General features: G+C 40.3%; 1 protein-coding gene across 2 annotated transcripts in view; it reads right to left on the bottom strand.

Annotated features, from left to right (window-relative positions):
* Nucleotides 1-11,087, bottom strand: part of PALS2 (protein associated with LIN7 2, MAGUK p55 family member) — a 154,780-nt gene that overhangs the window by 24,901 nt on the left and 118,792 nt on the right. For both annotated transcript variants that reach the window (XM_089673208.1, XM_089673207.1), the window contains exons 6-8: nucleotides 9,689-9,820; nucleotides 2,515-2,614; nucleotides 1,388-1,456 (exon numbers count right to left, since the gene is read on the bottom strand). In XM_089673208.1, the coding sequence (XP_089529334.1) occupies nucleotides 1,388-1,456; nucleotides 2,515-2,614; nucleotides 9,689-9,820 (301 nt within the window). The remainder of the gene's footprint in view (nucleotides 1-1,387; nucleotides 1,457-2,514; nucleotides 2,615-9,688; nucleotides 9,821-11,087) is intronic.

Here is an 11,087-nt window from a genome sequence, read left to right as displayed (position 1 = left end):
GAAAAACTAGGTTTTTTTCTGTTCCCCAGAACACATATTAGTCTCTCTTGGGCCCACAGGCACAGTGGAGTCTAACTTAAGACATTTGCGCACCTCTTCTATAAGCACTGAAATTGTATCTTTTTCCACAGACGAAGAATCCCCAACTTTGTACATTGTCTTCTTTCACATCAAACCATTCCAAAAACGGAATAAAAAAGGTTGAGAAGAAAAATGAGGGGCTGCTAGCATTTCAAGCAGATTTTTTTAAAAAGTTGCAATTTCCCTTCTCAAGGAAGACATCTGGGTGGAAAACGACTCTTTGCTCATACAAGATTAGAGGAGAATCCTCCACTCCTCGATCCCTTGTAGGAAACAGAACAATGTCTGGGACTGTGGGAAGAGACCATATGTTAGATATGGAGCTGTCGTTGCTTTCCTCCATTGTCCGGTACTCACTCTACTAGACATGCACACCCTCCGGTAGCAGTTTTGGGGTTTCGGAACAACAAGTAGTCCTGTAAAAAAGAACCGACTGTAGACAAGTAACATAAGCTCCTTTATACTGTAAAAGGCTGTCCAGCTGGGAGATATATGGTAGGGAACTGCTAATTGGGTCCTACTACAGCGTGTTCCAGTTGAAAATGGCGGTGACACAAGTGGCACCTGAACATGCACTGTAAGCTGCCAAGAGTACCAAGATGGCACATGCCTGACTACTGTATTGTGACAGTCTGCAGCTGTCAGAATACCTAAACAGTGACAGCACCGGAATAAATGTGTTCACTGATCGTCAGATAATTTCCTGCCTGGCTCCTTCAAACTGAAGTGTGTCGTGTCATGCGGTGCTGGCAATGCCATCCATGGATAGAAATTTGACTGATTCAGCAGAAAATGGGCAAAATTCAGAGTATGTTCAGCATTAGTGTGAACATACAGTACATTAATTGAATTTTGGCAGGGACTGGCCAAAATTAGATCCATGTATGGGCAGGCTGGATGTACGCATGTCAATGTAACAATTGACTTGTGTACAACCAGCCATTCGGTTTTCTCCCTGAACGATCAGTGCCACCGGCTGTAGCTGGCAGCACTGATCATTGTATTTTGACAGCACGCAAGTCTCCCTGCCATCAGAACACAATAGCACGGTGGCTTTCCACAATCCACCTGAAATGTATGAATGGGGGAATTGGATCATCCATCCCTGCCTCTTAATCTCCTTATCACTCCCTTCACATATTGAAGAGATATAAAAAAACATTCAATGATATATTTAGCAGAGCAAAAGGGAGCAAATAAGGAAAGTTCAATGTCATGGTTTATATGCATTCTAAGAGAAGGTATATATGATGAACAGTTGTGTAAAGCAGCACGTTAAGTTTTTAAATGACCAGCAAATCAGTACCTGCATTTTTTGTTGTGAGGTACATCATCTTTTTCTTTTTCTTGCTTGCAATTGTACCACAAAACTGTCCTGAAAAGATGTATATGTTCAGTTACAAAAAAAAGAGAAAAAACAATGTATGCATGTAATACTATCTGTAATAAGTTTATAAGCAAAATGTTAACACAAGCAGAAGTACACCTTCTAGCCAACACAGTTAATATGTTAAATTACCACAAAATAACTTTTGACTCTGAGATTTATAGGATTCTGGGAAATAAGGTCGCAAAAATTAGAGTATAACATCTTTACTGGCTGTAGCATATCCTGGTTTCAGCTAAAGTGAATATACCTTTTCATGATGAATAATTTGACCCACAGGCCCTGTGCCCCCATTCGGGAGATTTTCCTTTACATCCTATCCCAGGAAAAAGGATTTTTTGTGTGATGCAGGAAAGGCTAAAATCTCTGAAGATAAAATAGCTGTCTTTGCCTTTTTGTTCTTGTGATCCCCTATTGCCACAATTCTAGGGCTGGTGTTACATGGATAAGGGGAGCCAAAGACTGAAGTAAATAACGGACAGAAGTTATAACCCTTACTATCTCAATCCAAAAAAAGGAAACATAAGTTTGGGATGGAGTTGCTTTTATACAGTTTTAAAGGTAATTTCGTCCCCTCATAATTCACTTAAGGGTAAACACTTGTTGGCAAATTGTACTTTTCAGCTGAAAGTACAGCTAGAACTCCATTATTCAAATATCTTCTATCCTTCAAGAATCAAAAACTTAGGAAGTATTGCAAATATAGCTTTTTACCCCACTGGATTGTCCAGGAAATTTACATATTTTTGTAACAAGGTACATAAAAGATTTTTACAACTAGAGCTTAATGGGATTGGGGGGGGGGGGGGGGTTGCTAAAACTGGAACACACAATCTGGTGCAGCTGTGCATAGTATCCAATCAGCTTCCAGGTTTTATTATCAAAGCTTAATTGAACAAGCTGAAGTTAGATGCTAATTGGTTACTATGCACAGATGCACCAGATTCAGAGTGCAACAATTTTACTGAATCATCCCCAATTTGATCCATAAGTGTTAACAAAATTACTACGATAAACAATTGGTGTCAATTTTAATGGTATATTACCTGAACCTTCCCAGTCCCTTCTAACAAAGGCTTTTCTCTTCTCTTCTAAGAACTGACTGGGAATGAGACCTGCGCTTCCACCTTCTTTTACATGACTGGCCTACAAAGAGTTAATACAACATCAAGCATACAACATACAATATTAGTGAAATGCAGCCAAGCAAGTACTTTTCGCATCAACGTGCCAATTCCCATTCAGCTTTTTACTGAAGCCAGCTGGGATTTCCAGATGCTACAGTCCAAAGCTTCTAATATAGCAGTTAAACATTTGACCAGCTAACAGAAGGAATCCTGAATAATGATTAGCATATTAGGAAAAAAAACACAGGAAAACAAGCAAGAATCTGAATTTATAATAAGACAGGGAAGTGAGAAGATATACATATGAAGCTTTAAATACAACCACAACTGATAAGTGAGGTTTATTGTTAAAGGAGTCAATTCAGAAATATCATAAAAGAAAAGTTTTGGAACCTGTACTGTTCTCCAAGATGAGTTTACAGGGATGTAAAAAAAAATCCTATTTTATTTGTACAATACAGAACATGGGATTTGTATTCCTAGGCCATGGGACATACCCAAGTGATAAACTAAGGGCTGGAGAACATAGCAAAAAAACAGCCAACAAGCCCACAAGAGCCAGAGCACTCCGGTAACAGCTTGAACATCCACATGGTAGAACTCCGAGAACTACTGCTTAGAGAACCAGAGCCTAAAGAACAGAAGCCCAAGAGACACCAATCTTCCCCTAAAGGCATAGGCCCTTGAGACGTTTAGATGAGAGCTCAAATGGTGGAGCTACAAAATTGAAGTGTTGATCTTCTACAACAAAATGCAGAAAGCATTAATGTGAGCGGAAGATTGGAATGTGTAAAAATCCATCTTGTATGTCTACTGATTCCAGAAATTCTCTTTTTGTCTAAGAGAAGCCATTACAGATCTTGATTCCAACTGGAACTGGGTTTGAATAAAAACCTTGAAAATCTGTTCTTCTAAATAAATCAGGACAGCCACTCCTTGTGTTTCAGGCTGGTGCAAGGCGGTCATTAAATCAGCATTCTTTGGGTCTGAAGCTAACAGACTGGATGACAAAAAACAAGGATGGGGCAAAGAGAAACTTTTGCAGCCCTTTGAAATGACAGATTGGACCCAGAGGTTTGGGACGTCTCAGAAACACACTGGCGCAAACGCCAACAGACGTTCATCCTACTCCAGAGAGTGATGGTGTTCCTTCATGCTGAGGTGGGATTCTGGGAAGGCTTGGAGGTCTCCAGGATTTATGACAAAAGGAAATGTTGAGCCTTGGTTTGAGGTTTATGTTTTGGGACAGTGAAAATTATTTTTTTGCTGAGCAGAGGTAGTAGCCATTGGAGTAGGAGATTTAGACTCCTTGTGGGGTAAAAGCACATTTGCCTCCAAGTTACCTACTTGGTGTATTTATCAAGGAATTCCTCAAAAAGGCATTTTCAGTCAAAAGACATGCGTAGAAGCAGTTTTTTTTTGTGTACAAGCAGGTTCGGCAGACCAAAAGGTTTTAACCACAAAATCCTGCACATATGCACATGGATAGGGCAGATTGTAGAGACTTAGCAAATTACATTCTCTAGAACAGTGTTTCTCAACCTTTTTCAGTCAGAGCACTCTTTAAAATTATGGACAGTCCCGAGGCAACCCTTAAGAATATGGACAGTCTTGAGGCACCATATTCTAAAATTGGGTGCCTCTAGACTGTCCATAATTTTAAAAGGGCACTCCATTCTAAAATGTGAAAAACTATTCTAATAGTTTTATATAACGCAGCGACATTCACACATGTAGGACACCGAACATTAGAGGTGGGTTATTCTTCTAAAGCAAATACACGTATGGACACTGGTACTGACTAGTATTCCAGCGTTTCTTTTCTCCCTCAGTTTTTCTCCATCATTGAGCTAATGTGACCCCAGCACTGATGGAGAGAGGCAGGAGAGGGTCAAACAAGGATGCTGTGCAGGCAACTGACCTCCTCCTTATCAACTGATGATGTCATTGGTTGTCAGGATGCCAGCGGCTAGGTCGTAATGGTGCACACACAGACCTTTCTGGTCATGCCCCTGAAGCCAACTGCCATGCACACGAGCTGAATGTTGGCCGGTTTATATTGAACCGGATAATGCTTCCCGACATTTGGCCCGTGTGTACTAGGCTTAAGGGAAGGCTTCAAAATGCCTATGAGCAGAATCCTTAAAAGAGGGAATATCCTCAGTAGGAACTATAAGGTGTTTACTAAGAACTGAAATGTAAATATCCACTACCAAAGTTGTTTTTAAAATCTTTTTCTATAGGATAAATCACAGTGTGTATCCCCTAAGGGTTGAGCCAGTCCTCAAAGTGCACATTCTGCGTGTGTATCAGAAAAAGCTTTATGACTGTAGAAGATGGCAACAGGAATATACCAATGTGTGCTCTTTTGATAGAAAAGGCAGGTTGGAATGCGTCATCTGGGAGTCCTGAGGCACTTAATCATCCTCCTGGGACTAAATCTAGATAGGAGAAAAACCACCAAATGTAAAATTAATTGCACCAAGAAATGTTAAAGACAAAAAGGAAAGCAGGGGTTACCAGTGAATATCTCTCCATTCCTCTGCTCAATATACCACATATTTTGTAACTCACTGCTGATAGTGTTATTAAAATCTAGGAACCAGGGTAAACCTACAGGGAGACCCTTGTCCTACCTTATTTATGACACTAGACTTGTTAGAGGTACAGGCTACATGACAGTAGGCATAGCCACAAAGGGGTCTTCAGGGTCTGGGAACCATATACATTTACCACAGCGCTAGACCTATATAGCACCCTGTGGCTAACTACACATGCTGTGATATGTGCCAAGATGAGCATCCACCGTAGGATCCAGTGATCTAAGCAAACATTACACACAGAAAATCTGGATCTAAAATCAGAATAACTTTGTCTGGCAAGATAGTGCAGTTAGCATCTGCAATTGATAAAGCCTGAATTTCCTTGACTCTTCTAGCTGAGATTAGGGAATCCAAGAGCACCATTTCTAGTGTCAAAAATCTTTTTGAGCATCTTCCAAAGGTTCAGTCAGGAAACTTTGTAATACTGTGGAAAGATCCCACTTGAGGAACCTCTTCATTCGCAGCTTTATGTTACTAGCTAATGCAATCAGGAATCTTTTAATAAGAGGTTCTTCCATAAAACGTATTTCCAAAAATCTGGAAAGAGCTGCTACTTGTACAATTAGTGTGTTGCATGCCAGATTAGTGTGTTGCATGCCAGATTGAAGTCTGCTCCATCCTGTAAGTCCTAACTCTAAGACCACATGAATGGCTGGTCCTTCTACTAGGTTATTGGACTTCCTCCAATGTGAAAATCTTTTGTCAAACATGGTACTGGTAAATTTCTTCCTGCGGTCTATAGTCATATCAAATACTTTGTCTGACAGTCCCTAGGTCTTTAGGAGATCCCTTTCAGAATCCAGGCAGTGAGTGAAATTCTGTCTATAGCCAGGTGAGTTTCAGACCCCTGATATATCAGAACCGGTCTGCACAGCAATTATTAAAGTTCCACGTTCCTCATTCTACATAGACCCGCAAATAATGTCCTCTTTTGCCAGAAGGGTGAAATTGGAAGCACTTCCACCTTGGTCATTTTTATCATTAATATGACTCTTGGGATCAGTCAGAAAGGCGGAAAAACAAACAAATTGTTCTCCTAGTGATGTGCTAGGTCATCTACTCCCAAGCTGACGGCTCTCTGTAAGGAAAAATACTTTCCACCTTCCAATTGTTAGGGGAAACAAAAAGGTAAACATCTGGGACTCAAAGCTTTTCTGATCTGTATGAAGATCTCCTGATTTAGTCTTCACTGTTTGCTATATTTGCTTCCTGCTCAAGAAATCAGCCAAAGAATTTAGTTACCCTTTTAGGTGAATCGCTGAAATGGACAGAAGATTCTGCTCTGCCCATGTTAGGATTTTTTTTTTCGCTATCTGCAAAAGGTGATGTGATCTTGTGTTCCCGTGCTTGCTCACATAGGACACCGATGCTATGTTGCCCAAATATATTTATATATGTTGTCCCTTTATCAATGGTTGGAATGTGATTATTGTTTCCATCACTGCTCTTAATTATCTCATGTTGGAAGAACTGCCTGCCCAAGCGGGGCTCGACGCCCCTTGTATCATGTGTTGGTCTGTGTGTTTCTCCCAGACCCATGTGCTCGCATCTGTGGTTATTCTTACCAGGCTTGGCCGAATCCAAAGATGGCTCTTTTGCAGGTTCTGTGGAAGTAACCACCACATGACTAGTTCCCTTATTGGTTCAGGCATGTTAATTTTTTGGTCTAAGGACTCTTGCTGACTGGCCAAGTCCATGAGGATATAATTCTGGCATGGTCTCAAGTGCAGCTGTGCCCACTGAACTCTTGGGATGGCTGCCATCATCAATCCGAGTAGCCTTGTCACTTCAAAAATTGAGAAATTTGACCCCAGAAAGTTTGAGGGAGGCTCACATCAGGTTCTGAACTTTCCCGTCTGTAAGGAAAGTTTTTGCCTTTACTGGACAGATAACATAGCTCAAAAAGATTTCCCTTTGTGCTGGACATAGTTGAGACTTTTCTTTGCTAATCAACAATCCAAGGTCTTGTAGGTATCAGATTGTGATATCTAGATTTTGTTTTAGTGTGTTCAAGGAGTCTGTAAAGAGCAATAGATTGTCTAAAGAATGTTGACCTTAGATCTTGGAGCACCTCTGCCAAGACTTTGGTGAAAATTCGGGGAACCAATGAAAGCCCGAATGGAAAAGCATTAAACTGGAAATAAAGGGTTTCAGATGTGCTTTTACCACAAATCTGAGGAATATCATATTTACCCATTTCCAGCCAAAGTGTGGAGCATTTAGGCTTATGTTTACCAGACTCTTCCTGTTTTGCTAAAATGTCTTTTCACAAATCTCAGCAGCTCTAACTGCACACTGACTGGCTGAGAGAGAAACAGTCTGAAACCATACATCTTCTATTGCACCCTCTAAAACCTATAATGTTCTGAGCCACCAGTGTCACCTTGTATTACATTTTTGTAAATTAATAAACATATAAATACAAATTATAAATACAATACATAAAATTGTAAAACTGGAAGAAAAATAAGTCGTGAACGAAAAAAAACCTTTAAAAAGTCTTATTAATAGTAAATATCCAGATTTTCTGGTGTATGACCAAATACACAAACCCTGAAACAGGGGCGGGCTGACAACTCATGGGGCCCCCAGGCAATAAGATAATGAGGCCCCCTGTGTCTCTGCCTACACTCAAGCCACACCTACACAACACCTCACCTACATATTGCAGCTCAGCTGCATAGAAAGGGCATTAACAATAATTAAAATAAATAGTAAAACAACAAGCACCCCCTCTCCCCATGTTCAGGGCATGTGGTCTGGTATGGTTCAGCAGGGGGGCGCTCGTACCCCCCTTTCCTAACCTGCTGGGCTGCATGCTCGGATAAGAGTCTGGTATGGATTTTGGGGGGCATTTATTTTTTTTGTTAAATATTGGCATGGGGGTTCCCCTCAAAATCCATACCAGACCCAAAGAGCTTGGTATGGATGGAGGGGAGACCCCACGTCATTTTTAAAATATTTTTTTTTTTAATTGCTAGAAATTCTTTTACATTTAGCTGTCAGTAGGGAACCCCGCTGACAGCTGAAACATGAACGCATGGTTTTCACTACTAAAATACCGAATGACTTGATAAAATAACTCATGTGGTATTTTAGTAGCGTTTTTTGGTGAATTCAAACCTTTTTTTTAAAAAAATGCTATGCGGTATCCTACCACATACTCGGATGCAATAATATACCGCTTAGTAAATTGTGCCCAATGAGCCTCACACCAGGCCGCCAACAAACCACGGGCCCTCGGAAAATGCCCGAATGGTCAGTATGCCCTAACCCTAAAACAGATTGTCAGACAAGATCAAAGAAAATATATTTAGGAAATGCTGTATTGTTTTATAGTAAAGACAAGCATAACGTACACACACAACCAGACACAGCAGTAACAAGAGAGTACAGCAGGAAAATTGCTGACACGTCAGGCACTGAACAAGGTACAATCTTTTAAGAACGAAGCTTTAATTGCTACATTGATCAGAGACAGACAATGCTTGTATTTGCAAAACAGAATGAAAGAAGAGTGGAAAGAAAGAACATTGTGCAGCTAAGTGTACAATGCAATATGTAATACAATGGTAAGCCAATTAATTAATTAGCAAGGGGGAAGAACCTAGGAACCAGCAGGTATTTCTAAGAGCCATAAAACAGGTTTTTACATCACCAAAAGGTAAAGAAATGAGAGAAAATGTAATTATTTTATTTGGCTCCATGTCCAGGGGGAATAGAACAGATCTGTTTTTTTCTACAACACAAATTCTCTAAGAGTACATGAGGCTGTGGATCTTCAGGTTTGTCAAAATAGTTTATATTTTTAAAGCCTAACCTACATAGGCAAATCAGAGCAAATTAAAAAGAATATTCTTGTATTTTACTGCCTATAATTGAGAACTGACTTTTGACAGTCATATGAAATGAAGTCAGAAGTGTCCCACAACAAGCTAAGGCTAGCCTTACTAACTTTTCAGGTAATAAGGATGAGAGAAGTGAAGGGTACATCAATATCATCCATTCCACAGAAAGTCAACTGTTTAGAGTTTCAACATGGCAGCACACATTAGGCCCCTTGCATACTGTCTAGCTTCTGTGCCTCCAATGATGTGATTTATTGCTTGCGGGAGGCACAGGTGTAGCACCCAGCCCTGCTGCCTGCAGCCTGTTAGTCTATGGCAAGCTGAAATACAGTGCAATTGGAAAGAGCTAAATACTGTGAGGGGTACTCACATTTAGGGCTTTATGTGTTCAGGGTTGTGAGGTATGCTCAGAACACAAAATACCTGCAAGCGCGAGTACAGCATTCAGCTCCATCCAAGCTGCAGCATATTTCAGCCTGCCTTAGACTGACAGGCTGCAGGCAGTGGGGCTGGATGCCAAATTTGTACCTCCCATGCACACTAAAATGCTGTGATTTCACACACATGGGATAGGTGCACTGTGTGCAAGGGGTCTTACCTGTTCTGCACTGCAACCATATTAAACAGTAGTGATGTACTTACCTGCCACCAGTTTGGATCTTCCCTGTTAACTATATGCAGAATTTCTCCTTTAGAAAACTTTAAACCAGCTTCTTTGCAGGGAATGAGATTATCATTAAATGGATTGTAATCAAAATGACACTTCACATACACCTAATGGAAAAATGATAAAAATATTTGGCATTAACTTTGCATACTATACCTCAAATTTATTTTTTGATAAAGTAATTCAAGCGACAATTAAACCTGCGATGACTACAGCAGGGTAAAAAGTCTGCTCTGACCTTGTTTAAGCTTCAGGTGTTATGAGACATTTTACTTTTTTTTTTTAATGCGGTACAGCAGTAACATTTAATTATGTGTTAAAGTGGAAATAAAGGCTACATATAAATTTTCTTTAAAACACTGTTCCCCCCACTCCTACCTATGCTGTATAGTGCTGGTAAATAAGGTATGTGTGAATACCATATTTCAATCTGCTCCAGTCATGTGATGCAGAAGCTCCAGCTCCCCTGTGTAATACAGCAGCTGCTGCAAGGGAGAGGAGGGAGCACTGACAACGGACGGGCAATGAAAGCCAGTGGGTGATGTCACGGCTCCCAGAATTCAACCACATTATCAAATACTCCCTGACATAGGAGAGCAAGAGCTTCTACATCACGTGACCAAAACAAAGCGGACTGAAATAAAGTATTTACACAGACCTTCGGTTACCAGCATTATACAGCATAAGTAGTAGAAAGGGGGAAGCAATAGTTTAAAGCATACTTATATATAGCCTTTGCTTCCACTTTAAATAGTACAGTTTCACTTAACTGGAACAGGCCAAGTTCACTCAATACTGTCACTTTAACAAGGAGATATCACTGGATTTAAAACCAAAGATATCTTAATATTCACACTGGGCCTCTCACTCTGCACACTCAGAAGCTGATTAATCAGTATGTGCGGTGAAGCAGTTGACAGGGAGCAAACGTCAGACTTCAAGTGACCTCTCACATGACTCATGTTGAAGCGCTAGGTTCAGACAAAGGAAGTACAGTTAAATAAGGCACATTTAAATCTTTCCGGGACAAACCTGAAATTTATAATAATTTTAAATTTATTTATAGCCAACACCTTTTATTTTTAGTCTTGAATAGAACAGGAAAAAGTTATAACTTCTCGTGTTTTTAATGCTTTATCTTCCTACTCTGGAGATTCGGGAAACAGAAAATGATGGGAAATCCAAAACTGTGCAGTCGTTACCAGGAGGTGACGCTCATCTTCTGACCAACACGTTTGTTCTGGTGACGGTTTTCCAAAATGGCATTTCTCCTTTGGAAAAATTTTCTCTCACTTCCTATTGCATCTCCAGAACAAGAAGTAAAGCTAAAACTCCCCAAAGAGACACAGACAACAAAAGTTAAGCCCATATTTC

The sequence above is a fragment of the Staurois parvus genome, unplaced genomic scaffold (genome assembly GCF_062004578.1).
Source record: "Staurois parvus isolate SC_StPar_1 unplaced genomic scaffold, SC_StPar_1.0 ptg000136l, whole genome shotgun sequence".
NCBI lineage: Eukaryota > Metazoa > Chordata > Amphibia > Anura > Ranidae > Staurois > Staurois parvus.
Note: the sequence above shows the minus strand (reverse complement) of the source record. Positions and strands in the feature narration are given on the sequence as shown.